This window comes from Phragmites australis, chromosome 4, assembly GCF_958298935.1.
Source record: "Phragmites australis chromosome 4, lpPhrAust1.1, whole genome shotgun sequence".
In the NCBI taxonomy this organism is placed as follows: domain Eukaryota; kingdom Viridiplantae; phylum Streptophyta; class Magnoliopsida; order Poales; family Poaceae; genus Phragmites; species Phragmites australis.
Genome location: NC_084924.1, coordinates 14890484 through 14917094, shown reverse-complemented (window position 1 = coordinate 14917094; position 26611 = coordinate 14890484). Strand labels below are relative to the sequence as shown.

Genomic DNA, 26611 nt, shown 5'->3' with positions numbered 1-26611 from the left:
CAAATTTCATTTGCTAAAAATTGAAATTTGGAAAAAATTGCAAGATTCTTCGTTCGGTAACTGGTCGAATCGGATCGGTTACCGAGCAATTTTCTCTATTTATCGAGCGATTTTCTTGAATTTTCCGCATTATCGGTAACCGCTCAGTTTTCTCGATTTATCGAGCGGTTTTCTCAATTTTCAGTGAAGTTAAAAAAAACCCCAAAAATTGGCTCAATCTTGTAAAATCAATAACTAATTCATCTGAGCTTCAAATCAAGTGAAACAAATTTTGTTGGTTTTCTTGTAACATGATCTACATGATAAAATATTTATACTCATAAAAAGTTAAAAAGTTTCTCTAAACAAATATATTTGTTAAACCAAGTTATATGCATAGTTTACTCTTTGCTAATCCAAAAATCATAAAACTAATTTTTTTTAGTCTTTTTTAAAAATACATGAACTCACGAATTAATTATTGTAACATGTAGGACTGCGTAAATGTATTGTGACTAGATTAATTTATAATTGATCCATCACACCTCTAAAATTAGTGAAACTACTTTTATTAGTTTATTCATACTATGCTTTACGTAGAAAAAATAATGATAGACATGAAAATGTTAAATAAAGTGATGTTTCTTAATATATTCACTTTATGATTGTGAATTTTGAAAAAAATCATGAAGAAGTTAATAAAACTCTAAACGCAGTGAAATCAATTTTAAAGATCCTCTTAAGATACGTCAAAAAAATATGTATTTTTATGTTAAGATTTTCCTTAACATGAGTTAATAATTAAGCCGTACGCCTCAACTTTTTTTCATTTTTTTCAAACTTCCTTCTTATAGAATATGATGCAAACAATATTATTTTTAAAACAAATTTCACAGAAAATCTTAGAATTGTCCCTAGTTTTTTAAGAGTTTTTTTGAATTTTTTATTTTTTTTAATTTTTAATTCAAATTCGGTTATCATTCGATTTTTGAAACCGAATCAGAGCGGTAAACTTGGTAATCGTGAATTGCAACCGGTTACAGTAGATAAATTAAACTCTAATCATGAAATCATAATAAAAAATAAATAAACCCTTATTCACCACATCTTAAATAAACCCTTATTCACCACATCTTAGATAGGATGATGATTTTGTTAAAAGACCGTACCAAATCTGCTAAGCTCCCCCAATTCCAGTTCCCCACTCCGTTCCACCCTCCTCGCCTCTCGCTCTCACGAGAGGCGGCTCGCCGAGGCACAGAACCCCGCCCCACGCCCGCACGGCAGCCAGCCTCTAGGGTTCCGGCCATGGAGGACGACGAGTACGAGGAGAAGATGGAGGTGGGCTACGCCGGGCACCACCGCGGCAGCCACGCGGGTTACGGCGCGGAGGAGGACGAGGAGGTGGGGTACGGCGGCGGCGGGGACGAGATGGACGAGGACGGGGACGGGGACGGGGACGGGGAGCAGCGGGACGAGGAGGAGATCACCCAGGAGGACGCCTGGGCCGTTATCTCCGCCTACTTCGAGGAGAAGGGCCTCGTGCGCCAGCAGCTCGACTCCTTCGACAAGTTTATCCAGAACACCATGCAGGAGATCGTCGACGAGTCCGCCGACATCGAGATACGCCCGGAGTCGCAGCACAATCCCGGCCGCCAGGCCGAGTTCGCCGAGGTTGACCCCACCCCGATCGCAGCAAACGTGGCTTGATTTTTCGCTATTTGCTGCTGCTGGATTGGGCGATTGGGATTGGGGTTGGGGGAGCTTGGTGTGGCGGGTTTGGGTAGTGAAAGACGGATCTCTAAACTGTGCCACCCTTTTGCTTGGCAGCTGCTTGATTGGATGGCTAGTTAGGGTTTTGGAAGCGGTGCGAAAGCATGCTAGTGGTGGTGTTCAATTCTATGGTAGGATCGAGAATTTTGAAAATGATATACAGCTACCAGATACCATCATGCTGGCGGTTGGATTGGATTTTGAAGGGTAGAAATATTTTATTCTAGTGCAGTATTGTTTAGATGAGCGTCTGCTCAAGTTCTCTCTGTAGGATGAGTTGGAGAATGCTTGAGTTTCACAAGGTTGGCACAAGCAGAGTTTAGAGTGAGTTTTGTATATTGAACGGGGACATGTTTTTGCTGTGATATCAGTTCACTAGTTATAACTGGAGAAAGCAATGTTGATTTCAGTTGTATACTTTATTTGTTTGAGCTACCTGAGATGATTTATATATAATGATAATGCCAGCTGAAGTGCTTGCAAAGGAAGAACACAATTCACAGCTTAGCTCTGTGGTTTTCAGCATAATCAATCAATCCTGTTATTACAAAGCACTCAAAAAAAAAAGTTTCAAGGTTTTTCTGAATTATCTTAGAGATTTCATGTGAAACAAGATGCCTTGTTTGAAATGGATTTATGGATATTTTCTTTACAGAAGAAACAATCACCAGTGAATACAGAACATAATTATGCTAGGGGGTGGAACTGTAGAGAAGTAAACATGCCTCCTTTTTTAATAAGTATGCAAGATTGTAAAGTGAAGACTTGTATTCAAATGTTTAAGCTGTATGCTGAAATATTTTTATTATATTTTTCTTTAGATTTGTCTTCACTAATATGTGGGGGCCACAATGCAGATTCAAAATGGTATAGTAAAGCCAAAAGGTGTAATGTGCCATGGTCATACAGATGAAGTTAACACCAGACTTGTAATTTTAAAAGAGAAGCCTTGATCATATCAATTTATCCTTGTATAATTCCTAGAAACAATAGCATGGCATTATAATCTATGCTTGTATCAAGTATATGTGAAAAACATCCAAAAAGAAGAAAATGGAGGAAAAAATGAATAATTTACATCTTCAGAATAAAATAGAAGCAATACCATGGTATGGATATTGACTCTTGGTACTTAAATGAAGAAAATGACATATGATAAAGCTTGTAGCATGACCAACACAAATTTAACATGTTGCTTTTCTTTTGGGGCTTGGGAGGCCTGCTACTGCCACCACGTGAAATCTTTCTGGTGTTCTTTCAATTGAAACCGAATTATCGTATTATTTGTTTTTTCCCATTCTTCTTGATGTGACTTATGGTTCTGTTATATTCTTTAGTAGACGCTGCACAAGATCAGCTTTGGTCAAATCTATCTCAGCAAGCCAATGATGACAGAAGCTGATGGAGAGACAGCTACTTTATTTCCAAAATCAGCAAGGCTCAGGAACTTGACGTACTCAGCACCACTGTATGTCGATGTATCATACAGGGTAATGAAGAAAGGACATGACTGTGAGGAGGTTACAGAGACTATGGAGTATCCAAAAGTGTTCATTGGAAAGGTGCTGTACTTGATATATGACACAGTTTTCTCAACTGTATTGTGCGCTCCTCAACCTTCTAATCTCCTGCAGGTTCCAATCATGTTGCGTTCTAGTTACTGCACACTATATCAACAATCTGAGAAGGATCTCACAGAACTTGGAGAGTGTCCTTATGATCAAGGAGGTTATTTCATTATCAATGGAAGTGAAAAGGTTCTTATTGCCCAGGAGAAGATGAGCACCAACCATGTCTACGTTTTTAAGAAGAGGCAGCCTAACAAATTTGCATATGTTGCTGAAGTCCGTTCTATGGCTGAGAACCAGAACAGACCTGCGAGCAGCATGTTTGTACGGATGCTTTCACGAGCAGGAGCAAAAGGGGTTAGTGCCTTCTTTAAGTTTTTAAATTTAGCTCTCAATAAATGCATGTGCTTGTATAGTTGTCGTCTTATACAAGTCGGGGGTGCTGGGGCAAGCTGGTCTTGTAAGATGTTAAAGACGTGATATGTTCCTTATATTGCAGGGTTCATCTGGTCAATATATCCGTGCTACTCTGCCCTATATTCGTGCGGACATTCCCATTATCATTGTATTTCGAGCATTAGGATTTGTTGCTGACAAAGATATACTGGAGCACATATGTTATGACTTTTCTGATACACAAATGATGGAATTGCTACGCCCTTCCCTGGAGGAAGCTTTTGTCATTCAAAATCAACAGGTACTTGTTCAGCTACTGGATAGGTTGAACTAAAACTGTTTCTTTGTTTACTTCAGTTACTTATAAGTCAATCATCTACTTTCTTTTCCTTCCTTTGAGCATGCTGTTTTGTTCATTTGTTATCTGGTGCACGTTTTGAACTGATCTCTCAACTACAACAGAAGTGGTTATATGACTTGCTACTGAATTTATGAGATCTGGCTTTTATTTCATCTTTTTTTAAAGCTTTATTTTGACTGTTCATAGGTTGCTCTGGACTACATTGGAAAGCGTGGTGCTACAGTTGGTGTTACTCGAGAAAAGAGAATTAAGTATGTCAAGCAAAGAGTTCACACTACATCATTAGATGCTTGAATTGTTCTGCTAATACCCACCTATTTTTTCTATTGCAGGTATGCAAAAGAAATACTTCAAAAGGAAATGTTGCCTCATGTTGGTGTAGGGGAATTCTGTGAGACTAAGAAGGCATACTACTTTGGGTCTGTATTCCTTGTCAAGCCTTCTGCCAGACGTCTGCAAGTATTATATTTCTGTTGAAAGTAGAGGTTGATTTCCTGTACTATTATTCTGCAGATACATTATTCACCGCCTACTGATGTGCGCTCTTGGTTGAAGAGCTGAGGATGACCGAGATCATTATGGCAACAAAAGGCTGGACCTTGCTGGTCCCTTGCTTGGAGGGCTGTTTAGAATGGTTTGTCTAGATATACCAGAATATTGAGATGGTGTTGGTCCCTTTTTCTGGGTTAATGGCCTAATTTTGTTTCTCTCCTGCAACTACAGCTTTTCAGGAAGTTGACAAGTGACGTGAGATCATATGTACAAAAGGTTTCTTGCTGTCTAAATTGTGAAATTCTCTTTTCCACCCTTACATTCAATCCTGGTAGTTATTAATTCCTCTTTTTCCTTGATCCTAGTGTGTAGATAATGGGAAGGAAGTTAATTTGCAATTTGCTATCAAAGCAAAAACTATTACCAGTGGGTTGAAGTATTCCCTTGCTACTGGAAACTGGGGACAGGCTAACCAAGCTGGAACCAGAGCGGGGGTTTCTCAGGTGTCTATTTTTCCTTGATTCCTTCTATGCTCCACTAAGGCACTACTTATTTGATTTAGTGAAAAATGTGCTAATCTATGTTCCACGATCCTTCTCTTCAAAGGTGCTTAATCGCCTGACCTATGCTTCTACACTATCACATCTCCGGAGGCTGAACTCTCCCATTGGGCGTGAAGGTGGATATAACAGAATTTATTTCATACAATACATCTCCATGGAGACTTGATTCTGAAAATCTGTTCAAATCTTACTAATAGGGAAATTGGCAAAACCTCGCCAGTTGCACAATTCTCACTGGGGAATGATGTGTCCTGCTGAAACACCAGAAGGACAAGTGAGTGATTTAATGTCCTAAGTTATCTTTTCTGAGCCAAAGAAGGGTGTTTGTTCAGTTGTCCTATAATTCTATGTGCCTTGTACTCAGGCTTGCGGCTTGGTGAAAAATCTTGCCTTGATGGTATATATCACTGTTGGTTCTGCTGCAAATCCAATTCTAGAATTTTTGGAGGAGTGGAGCACAGAAAATTTTGAGGTTTGTTTTTGCTTGCCTCTTGTCAGTGTGTACATGCGTTTTGATTTGCTTATACCTTCCCAACCTTACGGTTTTGGTGTAATGTAATTTATTACAATATTGATTTTGCTATGTATTATTTCTACAGGAGATATCGCCAGCAGTCATCCCACAAGCTGCTAAAATTTTTGTCAATGGTTGTTGGGTTGGAATTCACAGGAACCCTGACCTGTTGGTGAAAACACTTAGGCGTTTAAGAAGACAGGTCTGTTCCATGCTTTATTTGAGCTTAACACTTCAGAGTGCAGACAGAAAGGCGAAATAGATCTTAAAAGATCGTCCAGTGTTACCCACTCTCATGTATGGGCTTAAAGCCTTAAACTATATATATGACTGATTGAGGGCACTCTTTTTAACAATGTTCTCATCATATGCAATTCAAACTTCCTTTGATAACATATAATATTTACTGCAAATTTCATTTTCTTTAGTAGGATAAACATAGATATGTTAATGCATTACAGGTCAAGGCTACAATTCAGAGGAACCTTGAGATCTCAAATTTTGGGTTGTGTTCATTTTCAGATTGATGTCAACACTGAAGTTGGCGTGGTTCGTGATATTCGTCTTAAAGAACTTCGACTCTATACGGATTATGGGCGCTGCAGCCGTCCATTGTTTATTGTTGAGAACCAGAGGCTGCTCATTAAGAAGATGCATATCCGAGCATTGCAACGGAGGGTCTGATGTTGACCACTATGTGCTGGCTTGCTCCAACTTAACTATACAAGAGTATAGTTTTCTCATATGCTTCTGTTATCCTGTTGTCTGCTTATCCAGGAGACTCCTGATGAAGGCTGGCATGAATTGGTCTCAAAAGGATATATAGAGTATATAGACACGGAAGAAGAGGAGACTACATTGATCTCCATGACCATAAATGTAAGTGAGATATGCATGCTATACCTGATTGAACATTTTGTGGGGTCCTTATGTGTTGAAGGGCTTTGTCTTCTATGTGGAACAGCCTTGTATACTCCATTCCATAGGATTCCACTATATAGCTTTGCCTTCTTCCTTTATATTCAGCTTCATCTCACTGACACCAATAAAAAAATTTCAGGACATTGTAAATTCTAGACAGAACCCAGAGGAGGCGTACTCTGAGAATTACACACATTGTGAGATTCATCCTTCACTGATACTTGGCGTTTGTGCGTCGATTATTCCTTTTCCTGATCACAACCAGGTGAACCATTCACTTCCACAATGTTGCAGTGTTGCACCCCTTCTGATGAGGTCTAATTATTTTCCATTCATAATGCAGTCACCTCGTAATACATATCAGTCTGCTATGGGAAAGCAAGCCATGGGAATTTATGTCACCAACTACCAGTTAAGAATGGTGAGTATGCTGTTTGTTTGATTTTCTTGGCTTGTTGATATAGTTCTGAATCTTATCTAGACACCATATTGGTTCAGGACACATTGGCCTACGTTCTATACTACCCGCAAAAGCCTCTAGTTACTACTCGTGCTATGGAACATTTGCACTTCAGACAGTTACCAGCTGGCATTGTGAGTGAACATTCTGTCCTTAACTGCAGGGCACCTCGCTTGCTATATGTTCATATTTTGTTTCTGTTCTATGTAATCCTTGATACCTTATTTTGGTGATTCGTGTAGAACGCAATAGTTGCTATTGCTTGCTACTCCAGATATAACCAAGAAGATTCAGTTATTATGAACCAATCTTCCATAGATCGTGGGTTCTTCCGATCACTATTTTTCCGCTCTTACAGGTATAGTGCGCACTGTAAATTATGCCACCATGCAGTAGTCTAGTGCTTGACTGCTTGTAATCTGATGATTTAAACTTCATATGCAGAGACGAGGAAAAGAAGATGGGGACACTTGTCAAAGAGGAATTTGGTCGCCCAAATAGGGAGAATACTATGGTGTGTTTTCTAATTGTATTATAAATTCTCTCTTTGCTGCTCATATGGGCTAATATTGTTATAACTTGTCCTTGTAGGGAATGCGCCATGGGTCATACGATAAACTAGATGATGATGGCCTTGCACCACCTGTGAGTGGAGAACCTCATTACTGCAGGCTTATCTTTATCAGGGGCAATACTGATCACATGATGTATGATTCATGTATCAGGGAACAAGGGTCTCGGGTGAAGATGTCATTATTGGGAAGACATCTCCTATTCCACAAGATGACGCACAAGGGCAAGCTTCTAGATACTCGAAGCGTGATCATAGTACTTCTCTACGTCACAGTGAAAGTGGTATGGTAGATCAGGTTCGTTATTTCTCAACCTTTTCATAGGTGGTGTGATGAATTTGAAACCAACAGGCTATTAAGTCTGCTGTATTCTGTACAGGTTCTGTTAACAACAAATGCTGATGGTCTAAGATTTGTCAAGGTTAGAATGCGATCAGTTCGCATACCACAAATTGGAGATAAGTTTAGCAGTAGGCATGGTCAGAAAGGAACTGTTGGAATGACTTACACACAAGAGGACATGCCATGGACGATTGAAGGCATCACACCTGATATTATTGTGAATCCACATGCTATTCCATCCCGTATGACCATTGGGCAGCTGATTGAGTGTATTATGGGTAAAGTTGCAGCTCACATGGGGAAGGAAGGAGATGCGACTCCTTTCACTGATGTCACTGTGAGTTTTCTTTTGGAGATTCATTATGCTTGATTCCTTATAAATTGCTGTGCAAAACTGGCAATGAAACTGGATTGGCTATGTGAAGTCTGTAGTCTTATTTATTTTGCCTTGATTTCAGGTGAATAACATCAGTAAAGCTCTTCATAAATGTGGTTATCAAATGCGTGGATTTGAGACCATGTACAATGGTCACACTGGAAGAAAACTAACTGCAATGATTTTCCTGGGTCCCACCTATTACCAAAGACTCAAGCACATGGTGGATGATAAGATACATTCGAGAGGTCGTGGTCCTGTTCAGATACTCACCCGGCAACCAGCAGAGGGGCGTTCACGTGATGGTGGTCTCCGATTTGGAGAAATGGAAAGGGATTGTATGATCGCGCATGGAGCCGCTTTTTTCCTGAAGGAAAGGCTATTTGACCAGAGTGATGCATACAGAGTCCATGTATGCGAGAAATGTGGCCTCATTGCAATTGCTAACCTAAAGAAAAACTCATTTGAATGTAGGGGCTGCAAGAACAAAACAGATATTGTTCAAGTAAGTTACATTTTCTGCATCTCACAATAGCTTGTTTAGCAATGTGGTATGAATCTGTCTACTCTTAAACTGCCGGTTAACTGATGTGATATAACATTGCCGTGTTGACAGGTGCACATACCCTATGCTTGTAAGCTTCTCTTCCAGGAGCTCATGGCGATGGCCATTGCTCCCAGAATGCTCACCCAAGATATCAAGACAGGGAAAGATCAGAAGAAACGCTGAACTTAGGATGCTTGACTGGACCTCGTTGCCTTATGCTTCCGTGCTATATATAATTTTGTCATTATGTTGGTCTAGTACCCTGTTGAGGAACTTCTTTGCGGGCACCTCTTTTTTTCCCCTAATTTTCCTGATTTGGACTTTGGTTCTGATGGATGTGAGCGATCGACCGGGCCGGGCATTCTGGACTTCTGGATGTCTCGAACCTACACCGCTGGTAAATGGGGTATCGATTTTAGTTATTTTTGTACATTAGGAATTAACTCACTGGACAAAGGGACTGTACCATCTTACAAAGTTTTTTAACGGACTAGTGTGCTGGAAAATATTGCTCTGCTTGAGTTTGGACCTTATGACACAAAGGGTTTTTTTTTTAAGTCGGCAAAGAGATCTGCCGTTTTATATTAGACGAGAAAAAGGAGTACAAAGTCAAAAAAGGACACATAAGGAGGCAGGAAGAAAGAAGCCAAACACAGGGCAAAAACCACAACGCAAGGCGACAATAGCGGACAAAGGAGAACACGTTATGAATCAAAGTGACGAATGTCTGATAGTTATTTTTGCCTGTTCAGCAATAAGCATCTGTTCGAGAGGTATGTCTTTCGAACAGGTACATTTTCACTATGTATATAAATATATATCTATTAATGAGAAATCTGATGATTGAATCTATTTGTTCATTGTCTACTTTATATTGCAACCTTAGTTTTAGTAGTTATCAGCCACCTCGCTCTACAGAGACTGCAAGGTCACACCGGGCATCACAAGCACAGAGAGGAACTGGCTAGTACATTTACGTACCAAAGCAACGTCTCTCACCAGAATTTCCACTCTTGCGGTATCAATAGGACGGCTAATCAGCCACTCCACTCGACGGTGGCAGCACAAACTGGCCACCACACGATGGCTAAACATATTTGGCAATCGCGCGAAGGCGACACCCAGAGCAAATACATTCACCGGTCGTCTCAAACAAGAAGAACCCCTCACGGTGGAGCAGCCCAACACGGCTCCCTTGTTGGCACGCTTCTGGATGGCGGCAGCGCATGGCCTTGGGCCAGCGCGCTCTCGTCTAGCACGAACATCGACGACATCGTAGAAGCACGGGGCCAAAGCACCACCGGCTAGCGTGCATATCCAGGCCATGCGCACCCAGATCCCCTCGGCTACCAACGAGCCCCCTTGCTGGAGCGCCCATAGGCGTCTCTATCCGGGCTCACCTGGGTTCACCCAAGCGCACATGTCCTTCGTCCTCGCCACCAAGGCAGCCCGCCGTGGTGCGACGACCTTCTTCACCGCAGCTACACCGGACTCCAATCGGGTTAGGGCCACTGACACGGCAGCCCCAATCCTCTTCACTTTCGGCGCAAACAGCGTCACCATGGCAGCTAGCCATGGTCCCCCCTCGGCCTTCATCACCTCCATCTCACCGGCTCCGCAGATGAAGCCCACGGAGAGGATGGTGGCACCCACCGACGTCGCTTTGGCTCTTGGCCTCGATAGATCCGCTCGGTTCCCTTCGGGTCATGGCACCGACACGCCCCTCCGCCCTCCGGCGGCCTCCTCACTGTTCGCACTCCGGCGCAACCGCCCTCAGGACTCCTACCACGCCTCCTTCGGCGACGAAAGAGCCCTCATCTGGCGCCACCACACCTGGCAGCAAGATCCATCCAAGCTGGCCACTACCCAGTGACGGTGGTGATCTGGCCACGTGCCGCAACGGCGTGGCCCCACGGCTACCCGACTCGGTGCAGCGGCGCCGATGCCATTGAGGCTTGGGTGCGGCGACCGGGGTAGTGGAAACCCTATCCATAACTGTCGCCCACCTCCCTTTATACGGCGCGGGGATGGGGGGGCACCCGCATGGGCCTTGGGCCGCAAGGCTGCTTGGCTGAGGCTCAGGTTGCTTTGTCCCATGCGCAAGCGCTAGCATCAATAGAGACTTAGGCCATTTTGCAAATATTTCCCTGGGTTTCTCACAAATTGCAAGATGGTCCAACTAATAGTATTGTGTATATTGTACTTTTCATGTTTAGGTCCTCAGTGTTTTCAGTAATTGCACATTGTGTTATTTAATGATGTAAAATTGTATTTCAGACTCTATTTTTCTGGAAAATTATGTAATATTCAATGTGTTTGCTTCATACAATCCCTATAAAACGCAATTATGTTTACGACCACTTTAATTTTGCAATTGAGAATCATTTTCTTGCAAGATTATACAGTAATTCACCTTAATTAAGTCCAATGAGCTTTTACACCCAAATCTACTTAATTCAAGCAGAATTATAATGCAAAAAAAGTGATTACCTCAATTTAATATTTGTGAAACACAAGGTAATTGAGATATGGATATACTGCAAATTTACAGATTGTCCACAATTATTGTGAGGTCTATATTTTGTCATCTTGACAAAATGACTACCTTCAACGTGTTCTTCCAAATATTTTACTTAGCATAACACAAGATAATAGGAACATAGGTTTCTACTAATAAATGTCATATTATGCCTCCTACTACTATGAGATCTATACGCATTTGGTGATTATCTTCAATATTTTAGGTACATAATTTGAGGTCTACACTATGTAATTCAAGTCTCAACTTGACTTTACAAAATTTTGCATCATTATTATAATATTACCATGATGATTTTTTAATTTACCTACAGTAAATTAATCAAATCTATGGTAAAATCCATATAGGATACAATGACCGGCCAAGAGTTCGATGAACTCGCGCTTGATGGTCACAATTATCCAACATGAAAAATGGATATTAAGGTCAGTCTTGTGTCCTGTGAAATAGTTGCGGCACATCAACCTCTCCAAAAGGGAGATCCACAGTATGGAGCTTTATACATAATAAGACACCATATCTATCCAGATCTCAAAATCTGAGTATCTGATGGAAAAAGAATCCGAGCACCTATGGCTAGCTCTCAAAAGCAGATATGAATAGCAGAAGGTAGTCATTCTGCCCGATGCAAGTCATGGACACATATCTGACTCCAGGATTTCAAATTCGTCGGAGATTACAACCATGTTATTCATAATATCTTCTCAAAATTGTGTTTTGCTAAAAAGAACCTACATATGTGAAAAAGATAGAAAAAACTTTATTTTCTATGCTACCCGTTGATAGGATCTTACAGCAATAATACCGTGCAATGAGAATACCATGTTTATTCTTTCTTAATTCATGTATTACTTCATGCCGAATAGCATGATGAACTCCTTCTAAGGAATCATCATCAACGTCTAATCGAAGCTGCTCCTTTACCTGAAGTACATGCTAATTTTCAGAATAACAACAAGTTTGATGGCTCTTTTAGACGCCATCCAAAGAAGTTCAATGGTAAACACAAACGTAACAAGAAGCAGAAGCCCTATGCACCGAATCAGGGTGAAGTCATTTCCAAACTTGACAAATCTAATGTTTGTCGCAAGTGTGGATGCTTCAAGTACTCCACTTAGAAATGCCGCAACCCGTGACATTTAGTTGATTTGTATTTACAATCCGTGGGACGTAACCAACCTGCTCAAGGACAAAGATTTGAAGTACACTTCAATTTTCAAATTGTCACCACCAAAGAGACTAGTTATTCACAACATGTTCTGCATGAACCAAGTAACAACCAGACTCTTCTGCAGCCAGAAGATCCCTATTGTCGAATTTGCTTCGCACGACATGTTTGGAGACCCTATCTAGTCTGTCCATTCCGTAGCTACCATGTTATCTATGTCCCATTAAATATTGTAATACAATATTGTATCAACACTATGATACTACATAAAGTTTATATGCATTCGATATATCTGATAAAGAATTTTATATCAAATTCTTCAATTCTATATATATAGATTTTTACGAGAGTCAATCTGATGGAGGAAGAAATGTGCCTAGTGGACATATGCACCACAAATTCTATACTTAGGGAAATCAAAATATTTTCAAACTTTTACTAAAAGATAAGGAAATATTTTGACAATCACTGGACGCGATGCAGTAATTGTTGGCTCTGGTTGTGCCATAATTACTCTCCATATGGGTACACAAGTCAAAATCGATGATGCTCTATAGTATCTCGATTCAACACATACCTTATAAGTTATAGAGATATCCGTCAGAATGGTTTACATATCAAAACCCATGATGACAACAAAAGAGGAATTTCTCTTCTTAATCAACGGATATAGCAAGCTTCCCTATATACCATCTAGATTATACTATACATACATTAAAACCCATACCATATATTGCATACAAAATAATTTGTCTATCTTGATCAAATCAAGACTTGGTATAATTGCCTTGGTCACTCTACATTAGAGGTGATGAGAAAAATTAAACAATTCTATTGGTTACAGTATCAATTCCCAAAATCTTCATATTTGTGTGCACCGCATGTGTCATAGGGAATTTAATTTTAAAACCCTCTTACCTTAAAATTCATAATGTGCCACCCATTTTCTTGAACACATTCAAGAACATGCATGTGGCTATATTCAGCAATTTTATGGATCATCTAGGTACTCTATAATACAGATTGATGTGTCTCCAAAATTGTCCTACATATGTCCCTTATACATAAGGCACCATACTTATGCCAAACTCATTGCTAAAATAATTAAATTAGAGCAAATTATCCTGAACGCAGGATCAAATCCATTCACATGGATAATGCCATTCATTAACGTGCATTCAATTATTATTTGGCTTTGGGCACTACTGCATCAAGTACCCTATGTGCACATCCATAATGATCTAGCTAAATCTCTCATCAAGAGAATCAAATCATTTGCATGACCAAACGTAGAATTGCAATTTACCAACATCTTATTGGTGACATATGGCTTTACATACCGCATCATTAAACTAAATTCATCCAACTACAATCATACGACTCCCTCTGTTGCAATTAGTATGTGGAAATTTGGCCTCAGCTAAGTATTTCCCATCTGCGAATCGATTATGTTCTGGACGTACCGATATCATCACCCTATAGCATACATCAAAGGACATTGGGGATCCATATGAGATATAATTATCTATCAATCTATAATATCTCGAGTCCCTCATAAATGACATATTCATTGTCTGTCTGCTCATAACATTTGAGGATAATTCCAAGTATTAAGAGGATATTAATACCACAAATAATGCCGGAAATCAGAAGAGAATGTCACACACATTCATTTTCAGACCTCATATCCACGTACCTGAGATCTGAATCCTTATGCAGAACATCTTGTATTTGCAACATATTGCAAATAATCTGCCAGATGCATTTACTCATCATAAATGTGTCATCAAATCTGATTCCCGCTATTAATGTGCCAAAAAGAGTGGAGGTACCTAACAAAACCACTCAACTCCCAAATCAAAATAAGAGAGGGAGAAGTATGGTCACAAGGGATATAGCTTCCTGCAAGCATTCTCGAAATAGGGGGAGAACATCCTCCAAGATAGTAAATGCAAATCAAAATCAAGTTGATAGACACCTTATGGATATTCACTATCCAAACACCTATAGATGTTCAGCATCCAAATACCTAGCACAAATGTGTACACAAATTCAGGCACTGGGCCATTGGAACACCCTAACTCCATTGTGTTGGGAAATACACGAAGTTAAACAAGATTATATTTCCACAAACTATATTGATTCCATAGAATCAATCAATATCAAAGACTACAATTGTCGACACCTTCTCCACTACGATTGCAAACAACCTCCAAAATGATCCAGATCTCAATAGAAGGATGCAATCCAAGCAGACATAACTTTGCTCATAAAAAGATTGGTGTTCACAAAAGTAATACCTACATCTCCAATGTCTTCCCTACGGAAGCAAAATGGATTTTCATACCATAAGGTGGTGAAATAGTGAGGCTTGTAGCACAAGGGTTCACACAGAGACCCAGCATCAAGTACGATGCTACATACCCTATGGTATGTGTGAAAATTACGTTCTCATATTCAATATCATTGGCAAATGAAATGAATTGGATAGATATGGACATATAAGTCCCAAAATAGACTTCATATTCTAAATCTAAATACAAATCGCAATATATATTGTGCACAACTTAAGTCACTCCATGACTTCAAAAGTTAAGTTGTTTGTGGTACAACTGACTATATGAGTTCCTTATATAGAAGGGTTACTCCAACCACGATAATTACATATGTGTGTTCATAATGAAATTCCAATTGGATTTTGTATTATCTCCAAACTATACACGATAAAGTATGTAATCATTTTAAGATGGAATTTGAGATGAATGATTTGGGTAAAACCAAATTTCGCTTAAGTCTACAACTTGAGCATATTCCTTTTTGAATATTTATCCATCAGTCCACCAATATCTAAATAATATTGGACAATCATATCCATCAAAACACTTATGGTCATTCAATCCCTAAATATGAATCAAGATCTATTCATAAATTGGTCAACGATGAAAAGATATTGAACATAAAGTTATATATCTTAGTGTCATCAAAGCGCTCATGTATCTTGCAAACCGTAACAGGCCTAATATTGTATTTGCAAATAACTTACTAGATCAAACGGCGCAGCTCCAACAACACCATTAGGTGGGAGTCAAAGAGGATATCTATAGATATCTTTATGGTACAAAAGATCTATGTTTTTTATCAGAAAAATCAAGATATGATCATAGCGGGATATTCAGCTGGCTATATAACCGATTCCCATAATACCAGATCACAAACTGATTTTATATGTTATCTCATAGGAGTCATCAAAACAGATTCCAATGGTTATTTTTGCCTATCATTCCGACATACTTATGTGTGGCTTTGCAGAATGATCAACCACATACAATTGTGGTAGTGGTTCCATTGAATCACCTACCATTATCTACGAAGATAATGCTGCTTGTGTTGCTCAGATACAAACAGGTTACATAAATAGCAATATCGCTAACATATTGTCCCTAAATTGTTTTATCCTCATATGTGGGGAGATAAATATCTTGCAGACTAAATCTTGTGATAACCTCGCAGATTTATTTACAAAGTCCTTTTACCAACTTCGACATTCCAATAAATATATTCATGATATGAGTATATGACGACTTCAAGATTTGCAAGGATCAGGGGAGTCTCTTCTTGAATTTAACATGTTCATACATCATATTGTACTTGTTTCCCTTTATGAGTTTTACTTACAAAGTTCCTCATAAAAGATTTTTAATGAGAAAATATCTACACAAGATCATATGTCATATCTCCTATTTTTTCCACCGGGGTTTTTAAAGGAGGTATACAAAATATATCTATTGTTCTTTAAACTTGACTATGGGTTTTTCCTTTTAAAAGGTTTTTCTAATATGAGTTAACAAAGAGACAATAATCGATATATGATGTATCATTCTCTCCTTATTTTCTCACTGGGTTTTAAAGAAATTTTAACAGCATATCACTATTACTCTCCTCACATTTTTCTCACAGAGTTTTTGAAGGAGTTCTCAAGATGATATATATATATATATACATAGAATGACATTGATCAAGGGGAGTGTTACGAATCAAAGTGACCAATGTCTGACAGTTATTCTTGCCCGTTGAGCAATAGGAACCCATTCAGGAGAGATGTCTCCCGAACGAGCACCCTTTCACTATATATATAAGCACACATCTATCAATGAGAAATCATATGATTGAATCCATTTGTTCATTGTCTAATTTACATTACAATCTTAGTTTTAATACACGTAAACTCAGGAGGAGGAAATCACTTTGTAGAAAGGTCGCCAATTAGGACACTTGCTCTCGTACATTTGGTTGTTTAGAAAAAAAGAATGATTGAAAAGATGTTGGTGTGAGTGGTCACTAGTACTTTGCTCTGGCTAAAATTGTGCTATAGTTTTCCTCCCACAATTGTAGTGTTCGATTTTGTCTACGAACTCTTCTTTGAAAACATTAAGTGACTATTTGGAAGTTTTGTATATTTTTTTGACTTAGAAATGGTTTATGCCTGGAATTTTTAGTGCACAGGAAAAAACATTTCACTGTTTGGGTAAATGTTTCCATCTTAACCAGAAGAAAAATGAAGAACAACCACTGCTCGCTGGCACGTTGCAAGCTTGCCGCCATCTAACGAGAACTTGTTGGTTTGACGTGGCCTGGCCACCATAACGAGGGCTCGATGCCCTAACAAGGGCATGCCGCAACGTCGGCAACTGCAAGCTCGATGCCTCGATGAGGTCTCGTCGTTGTCCCTGCCTCAACATTCCGATTTTCCCTCCCAAGCAGAAATCGCCCCCGCCAAATCCAAATCCCCTCTCATAGCCCCCTCCCATCAAGGGCAACATAGATCTGAGAGTGAATTGTATTGGATTCGAGGAGAGGAAGCCATAGACAGGCATGGCCACGAGCATGGCTCCATCCACTCCCCCTCGCCTCCTCTGCTGCTTCCAACAGCATTGCCAACAACAGCAAGAGTAGCAAGAAGAAGAAGGAAAACAAGGTCATCCCGTGCAGGTCGCCTTCCGTGTCAAGCACTACCTCCTCAACAACGGCTTACACGCGGCCCACGCTGACTTCCGCTCACCGGATCTAAGAGCCTGTGGGGATCGGTGACGTCCTAAGAGGGGGGTGAATTATGACACTTAGAACTATTTTGGCTCCAAAAACAACACAAAAAAAACATATACCAATTTCTATCTAAATGTGCTCTAGGTTTATCTAGTGTGTCCACTCTACCGATCAAAGCGCTTGCAACCTATCTAAGAAGGTAAATTGCAAGTAAGTAAATGCAGAAACATAAATAAGGTAGAGAGAGTAAACTCGGTACAAGGATTTTTTTTTTCCCGTAGTATCGATAACATGAATTTCACCCCTAGTCCACGTTCGAGCTCCACAAAAGATATGCTCTCGGTCGGCACCTGGTCACGACTCTTGAGCCACTGAGTCACAAAGACAAGTCCTCCACCCAGACGAGTCACCAAGGCAAGGTCTCACCACTAGCCTCTCTTCTGGTTCTTCACTGTCGTGATCACTTCGGAGCTTGAGGCACCAAGGCAAAGGTCTCCACGTCTCCGTACACGCTCCTCGTCACCGCTCCACACCAAGTCGAGGGTCAACAAGCTTGAGCAACTACGGCTCAAGTTGTCGGTGAGTCACTAAGACTCCAAGGCGCTGGCATACCAAGAGTTACAAGCTTGGATCACTCATTGATCCACTCTCTAGGCAGCAATCACCTAGCAACATACTCTTTAGGCCTATAAGTACTAATTACTCTCTAATCTTGTGCTTAATTTGCCTTGGATGATCACTTTAAGCACTTTGGTGGCTTGGATGTCTTCTCAGGTGTATATGAACTTCTCTGGACTCCAGCTACCTCAAATGACTGAGTGGAGGGGTATTTATAGCCTCAAAGCCGTGCACTAGCCGTTAACCCAATGGCTCAAAAAAGTTGTTAACACCGGATGATTCGGTAAGAACAATAATACTAACACCGGATCAACCAGTGAGTACACTCTCACAAACTAGCCATTGAAACCCCGACTAAAGCCCCGGTAAACACTGGATTATCCAGTGATGACTCACTGAATACCGAACAAATGCACCAGATTATTCTATGTGCATATATTCATTTTGGAGCTCTTTAGAAATAATAGTCTTGTGTGTTTATTTTGTGAATACCGGATCATCCAGTGAGTATAGCAGAAGAAACTAGCCGTTAGAACCCACTCAGACTCATCTGTGAACACCGAATTATCCTGTGATAACTCACTGAACACCGGACAAATGCACTGAATTATCCTATGTGCATATGTTCATTTTGGAGCTCTCTGAAAATAATAGTCTGTTGTGTTCATTTTGTGAATACCGGATCATCTGGTGAGGCAAAAGACTTCGCTTCAAACTTTCTGTTAACATCGGACTATTTTTCATTGTTCTCACCGGATTATCCTATGTAGCAACGGACTAATTTTTATGTGAGCACCGGATTAGCCGGTCAAGCAAATTTCAGCAAACAGCGTTATGTATTTTGGGTATAACTTTTCACTCCAAACTCCAATTTTGATGATCTTAGGCTCTATGGAAAGCTCTACAAGATTATATACAAATTCATCCCATTTGATCACATCAAAATTTATAGAACAAGTCTAATTCATTCATGTCTTTGTTCTGGCTTCGGTGACTTCTTCATGTATTGCATTTATGAGACCTACTAATATATATTCTTGATAAATATGTTAGTCCCATTGACTATATTGTCATCAATCATCAAAATCACAAACATGGCTTAATATGACCATTTTCGCTACAATCTCCCCCTTTTGTGATTGATGATAAAACAACCAAAGTAAATGGCAAATAACAAATGATGCCAAATGTAAAGATCATAAAAGAGCATAAAGTCTTACCATATTGCTTGGATACATGTTCTTACCAATTAGTCCCCCTTTGTCGTGGCTCTCCCTTTCTCTATTGACACTATCTCCCTTGATCGACCTATGCAAGAGCTTCTGTTTTATCGATCTAGGCACCTTATGTTGTTTCTAGCATCTTCTTCTTCTCTCCCTTTGTGAACTTCGGTATTCTAGACCATCTTGCTTGTTGCTATAATCTCCCTTACCTTATTATTTGCTTCTTGCTTTGGTCGTCCAAATTCTCCCCCTTTGTCAACAATCCTCAAAAAGGACTATATGCACATGTTGAACTCAAAAAGAAAAACATTAGAGCATATGAGAGAGAGCTTAATAAATCATGATACAATTTAAAGTATACCAATTGAATGGATATCACTATAAATGAATGATACCAATTGTAGGGTATAATACCAATTGTAAGCTATGAAAGCACTTGATCACAATTTATGAAACTCGCATAATATAGTCTAAACTCCCTCATATTTGTGCATACATATGATGAAAATAAAACATATTCACAACTAAATAATATGTCAAGATAGGAAGTTTAAGCTATATTATACATTGGGGTATCTTAAATGAACAAAGATTTGACAATGATATCAATTGAAGCGTTTAAGCATTGCATACCTCCGGAGACATAATGATTGCTCTATGAGACTACAAAAGATATCACTAGCAACACATGTTATTATCAAAATCACAACCTATATGATATACTCCCCCTAAATGTGTGCATATAAGTGTTGAATACTTGTGAGATATATGCACTTGTTATTGATAACAATAGTATTTATCCTATACATTAGATCATTGCACATAAAAGATATCAGTTATAAAATTAGTACCATAAAAGAGACCTACCACTAATAAACCATATAAGTTGCTCATGGATAAAAGAGAAATACAAGCAACCTACCATATGAGACTTACACCAGGCATTGCAATAAATTAAAATGGGCACATGCAATCCTAGATGAGGTAAAAAGAGCTACGACAAATGAACGGATTTTACATCTAGCTTCATTACCTCTTTTACCTTTGGATAGAGATTTTGGTATATGATGATCATAAACTTCATCAATTCGCCAATTTTATATACTTGGCTTCTTTGCTTGAATCTTCACTTTATTTTGTAAGCCAAGTCTCCAAATCCCTACAGCCGCTTCAAGGTTTCAAGTCTTCTTTGGAACCCAAACTGATTGGGGCCCCTTTATATTGATGACAACTTCCTTGGATACCCAAATGGGTTGGTTCCACCTCCGATCCTTCTTCACAATCATGTGTGCAACCACCTTACTATTTTCCTTATTCTTGAGTTTGTATTGGTTGCTATTTATCTTGTTCTTGTAGTTGGGCTTGGTATAGAGGTTGGAGTCTTGTTGGAGAAGTTCGTCATCTTCTTTTTCTTCTTAGTCTCCTTCTTCACTTGCTTGCATTGGAAGGACTTGTGGTCTTCTTGATGGCAGTTGAAACATGTCACGGTTGATCTCTCTGCAAGTTTCTTCACCATGAAAACACTGTTATTTTGAGGAGGTTGAACATGTCATTTGCCTTTCAATCTTGCCAAGTCCTCCTTAATCTTCTCCACTTCTTGCTTAAGCTCATCATTCTCTTGTGCAATGAGTTCATTAGATTATTCTACAATAACATTCTCAACACAAATCTCATTCCAAAAGGGTGAGCTAGATAAAACATATAAATCATCAAAATAAGTGGAAGCATCTAGCTTAGGATTGTAATTAAAAAGAGAAATAGATTGCTTCAAAGGGACCTTAGTTTGAGATTCAATGCACTCAAATTTAGCCTTAAGCTCTTCATGCTCCTTATTTAACCAAATGAATTTGCACAATAATTGTTCATAATTAAAAACAAAGGAAACATGAATGTCATTAAGTGCATTGAATTTCTTAAGCTCTTTAGATTGTTTTTAAGGGTCTTTGTTCCTCATTGATCAAATGAAGGATTTGATCATAGGAAGGATAATCCTTATCGGATTCATCATCACTTACATCGTTATCCATACTTTTGACCATAAGGCACTTGTGAGATGGCTTGCAAGACGACTTGTGTGATGATGATCTTGAGAAAGAGATTTTCTTGGATGGGAGGATGGTGAAGCTTTCATCATTTGAGCTTGATTCTTCATCATCGCTCACCCATCTTCTTATGCTTGCACATGTCTTGGCTCTTCCCCTTGTCTCCCTCTTGTTCTTGGTCTTTTTCGTCTCCTTCTTGATATGATCAATTATTTTGACCAAGTCCTTCATGGAGATTGGGTGATCAATATTGGCATTGATCTTCTTGATGTTCTTCTCCACTTGTGATATGACCTTGGCGACTTCGGGATCCATCTCTTCATCGTTTAAGGTGCTTTGCTCATCTTCTTCATAGATCTCTCTATCATCTTCACTTGAGCTTGACTCTTGCTCTTGTGTCCTACTCCTTGTCTTCATGTGTTGATATTGAGCTTGCTTGCTTATGAGAGCAAGGTTCTTGATGTTAGATGAGGAAGAAGTTTCCACCTCCATGTTCATTGTCATCTCATAGGCGGTGATCTTGCCGAGCACTTGACTTGGAGTCATCTTTTTTATGTCATTGTTGTCATAGATGATGGAGACGATCAACTTGTACTTTGGAAGAAGATCTTGAAATATTCTTCTCACCACTTGATCATCTTCAATTGGCATCAAACCTAACCCATTGATCTCATTGAAAAGAATATTCAAATATGAGTACATGTCGTTAGCACTTTCATGGGGTAGTTGCTTGATTCCATTAAACTTAGTAACAAGCACATGATATTTCTCATTACGCACATCATTTGTATCTTCATGTATTTCAATGAGACTATGCCAAATATCATGTACATTGGTGAGAGAATAAACACGATTAGATGCATCAACACATATAGATGATAAAAGGATACTCTTTACCAATACATCTAATTGTCTCTCCTTGTTGGTGATACATTGCATCATCTATTCATGAGTGACTCTTCAAACATCTAAGCCTCTTACTTGCAAATAACAAGACATTAGAATTTTTCAATACGGGAAATTTGTATCATCGAAAAGTGGAGCAATATGGGAATCCATCCTAACCCCGGACATCACAACTCTAAGATTTTAAGCTTATCAAGAGCATGAGGCTCTGATACCATTTATAGGGATAGGTGACGTCCTAAGAGGGGAGTGAATTAGGACATTCAGAACTATTTTGGCTCTAAAAACAACACAAGATAAACATATATCAATTTCTATCTAAATTACTCTAGGTTTATTTAGTGTGTCTACTCTACTGATCAAAGCACTTGCAACCTATCTAAAAGGTAAATTGCAAGTAAGTAAATGCGGAAACGTAAATAAGCTAAAGAGAGCAAACTCGGCAGAAGAATTTTTATCTGTGGTATCGATGGCATGAATTTCACCCCTAGTCCACGTTGGAGCTCCATAAAGGATATGCTCCCGGTCGGCACCCGATCACGGCTCTTGAGCCACCGAGTCACAAAGACAAGGCCTCCATCCGGATAATCCACCAAGTCACCAAGGTAAGGCCTCACCACTAACCTCTCTTCCGGTTCCTTGTCGCCGTGATCACTTCGTAGCTTAAGCCACCAAGGCAAGGGTCTTTGCGTCCCCGTACACGCTTCTCGTCGCCACTCCACACCAAGTCGGAGGGTCAACAAGCTTGAGCAACTCTGACTCAAGTTGCCGGTGAATCACCAAGACTCTAAGGCACCAGCGTACCAAGAGGTACAAGGTTGGATCATTCCTTGATCCACTCTTTTGGCAGCAATCACCTAGCAACACACTCTTTAGGCCTATAAACACTAATCACTCTTTAATCTTGTGTTTAATTTACTTTGGATGATCACTTTAAGCACTTTGGTGGCTTGGATGTCTTCTCAGGTATATATGAACTTCTCTGGACTCCAGCTACCTCAAATGACTGAGTGGAGGGGTATTTATAGCCTCAAATCCACGCACTAGGCGTTGATCCAATGGCTCAGAAAACTTGTTAACACCGGATCATCCGTTGAATACACTCTCATAAACTAGCCGTTGAAACCCCCTCTCAAGCCTCTGTGAACACTAGATTATCCTGTGATGACTCACTAAACACCGAACAAATGCACCGGATTATTCTATGTGCATATGTTTATTTTAGAGCTCTCTAGAAATAATAGTCTGGTGTGTTTATTTTATGAACACCGGATCATCTAGTGAGTATAGCAGAAGAAATTAGCCGTTGGAACCCACTCAGACTCATCTGTGAACACCAGATTATCCTGTGATAACTCACTGAACATCAAACAATTGCACCTAGTTATCCTATATGCATATGTTCATTTTGGAGCTCTCTGAAATAATAGTCTGGTGTGATCATTTTGTGAATACTGGATCATCCGGTGAGATAAAAGATTTCACTTCAAACTTCCTGTGAATATCGAACTATTTTTCGTTGTTCTCACCGGATTATCCTATGTAGCACTGGACTAATTTCAGCAGAACAGCGTTATGTATTTTAATGATAACTTTTCACTCTGAACTACGATTTTGATGATCTTGAGCTCTATAGAAAGCTTGTGAGGAGCTCTACAAGGTTATATAGAAATCCATCCCATTTGATCAAATCAGTCTTGACAAACTTGTTAGTTCTATTAGCTATATTGTCATTAATCACTAAAATTACAAATATGGCTTAATAGGGTCATTTTCCCTACAGCGCCTCACAAGCGTTGCGACGTGAAGGGGAAGGAGTGGGATCCGTTTCGAGGGGGCGGCAGTGCTCGGGCCAGCTGCAGCAGTGGAGCTTCGAGGGGAGAGAGCAGTGAGGGATGGGAGAGTGATTGACTGAGAGTCGGGGAAGAACGAGGACGTCACGACTGAGCTCGAGTCGAGTCAGCAAGAGGAGGGACCTGATAGATATCGTTTTATTCTCCAGATGTCCCAACCTATGTTTTCCAATCCGATAAAATGGGCCAAAACGGGCCGTAAATTTAGTGTGCTACCAGCCATCCAAATAAAATTTCCAGTCCACTTCGAAAAAGAAATAGGGCATAAGTTTTACACCTGTTTTGATCCAAAACCAGGCTTCAAATAGGCCCTAAGCCAAATCACTTGCTGCAAACAAACGCTATTAGCTCTGTTGACATTGTCGTGCTGGCGATTAGTAGGGATTACTGTGAAAGTTTAGCAGGTTTCAGCAACTAATCGACTGAGGCGGCCCGTGGCTCATTCTTTAGCAGTTGTGCACCCATTAGTCAGTGCAGCCGACACATCCAATGGGCTAGGCCCACTCGTCAGTCTTGCCGACTCTAACTTTGAGATGAAATACAATTACTAATCATCCTTTCCGTTCAGCCCTATCCCGTCACATAATAACATTGAGGCGTCAACTCCAACTTTTTTATACGGTGTGATATCTACCTTATGTTACCAAATAAAAACATGATAGAATCTAGAGAAAAAGGAGATACGATAGACACCCAGACTGCAGTAACCCGAGTTAAACGTTCCCATCGGAGCACAAAATGAACACATTTGAATGCAGCACCAACGACCGACTCAGTAAAGGAACATAGTGTATCAAAGATGGTAAGTAACAGCTCTTTACCCCTAATAGATCAAACCACAAACTCCGTTCGCCACCCAAAACTTTAGGGTCTGTTTGGAAGAATTGTAAATATTTTCACTTGTAATTACATTACACCTGTAAATTTTTGTGCACAAGAAAACACCCGGAATACAGAGGGTATTATCTTGACCACTGCATCGCAGTGAGCACTTCCATTGTATAATCATTAAGATTCCATAACAGAGTAACGAATTGGAGCTCAAATGTGAACAAATTTCATAACAGCACTCAAGTTTGAGCCAAAATATTCAGATCAAGGCATCCAATTCAAAGTACCATTTTGGAACATATGCATGCAAATATATTGAATATAAAGCAAGAACAAGGCATGGTAAAGTTTGTTGCCAATACATCGTTGATTTTAAACTGAACCATATTGTCTAAGCTAAAGAATGCATTCGCATGTTTGCAAAGTCAACCATTTTAGTGCTCCCCGTGAAGAAATGAGTGAATTATGCAAAATCTTAACAGACAGCTAGCAGCTGCTAACCTGCAATACAATATTACATTGAGTTAATTTTAGTCATTATGGAAGAAATATGGAAAGGATGCACTAATCTTAACAGACAGCTCCAAGCAGCAAGCATATGGCAAGAATTACACTAGGACAAAGTTATATGGCTTCTACCTGAAAATATGGTCTGAAATATGGATTGGATAATATTTTGCAGTGAGTCTCGGCTGATGGAGGTTTCACAAAATCAAATGTCATTGAGATGATTGCATCATAGCTTGCACCAATATGCATGTGTATGTTTTCTCGGTTATGCTGAAACATATCGCATAGAGCTGAAAAACTAGCTTTTCGTGCAAGCATGTATATGAACATTGCAAGCTGTTTTGCAACGATAACACCTCTTGTACTTCGCAAAAGATTCTTTGAACAAAGATAATATGAAATTCCTTGGAAAATACGTGTCTCCATTCGAAGATTGGTAAAATATCGGCTCCTATGGCCCTCTAGAAGTTCACGGGTATATTTTACACCACTAAGCTTTGATGTATGACAAGGAGTTTTGGTTTTTGGTAGAAGCTAAGTAAAATGTTGGAAAGACAAGCATCATCATTTCGTCATCTTCTCCCTCAGAATCAGATTCAGCAATTGTAAGATCTTCCTCAACCATTTTATTAATGTATCTACCAGCAGTCAAGAAGATCAAGTTTAAAATGAAGCATTGCTAAAACTACACAAGTGGAAATAAAATACGAGTCGTATCTATCTAATTCCCTAACATGATTAGGTGTCACCAAAGATTCATTTCAGCTCCAACTCTATGATTCTAGTCACATGAGGCTCATCGGGAGAGTAGAACAACTCTGAGCTGCTAATGATGCTTGCACTAAACAATTGGGTACGAGTGGTGAGCATCCCATCAAATCTCTATCAACTCTTGAGCGATAACATCATTGTGCTAATCACATAGCTCCTAAGTTAGCCACTCTGCTAATCACATCTGAAATGGCATGAAGTGGATCAAGAACCATAGAAATCGAGCACCAACAGGAATCTACG

General features: G+C 39.6%; 1 protein-coding gene across 1 annotated transcript; it reads left to right on the top strand.

Moving 5' to 3' along the window:
- Positions 1-1155: 1155 nt before the first annotated feature.
- LOC133915801 (DNA-directed RNA polymerase II subunit RPB2-like) lies at positions 1156-9716 on the top strand. Its single transcript, XM_062359121.1, is given in 25 exon segments — positions 1156-1653; positions 3093-3314; positions 3387-3677; positions 3820-4017; positions 4264-4328; positions 4410-4496; positions 4591-4711; positions 4801-4845; positions 4935-5072; positions 5176-5248; positions 5330-5406; positions 5497-5604; positions 5732-5848; positions 6169-6324; positions 6424-6525; positions 6707-6832; positions 6911-6988; positions 7066-7161; positions 7270-7385; positions 7472-7541; positions 7619-7672; positions 7753-7896; positions 7979-8278; positions 8400-8822; positions 8934-9716. Coding segments are annotated over 25 exon segments (3687 nt in total). The 5' UTR covers positions 1156-1287; the 3' UTR covers positions 9048-9716.
- The last annotated feature ends 16895 nt before the right edge of the window (positions 9717-26611 follow it).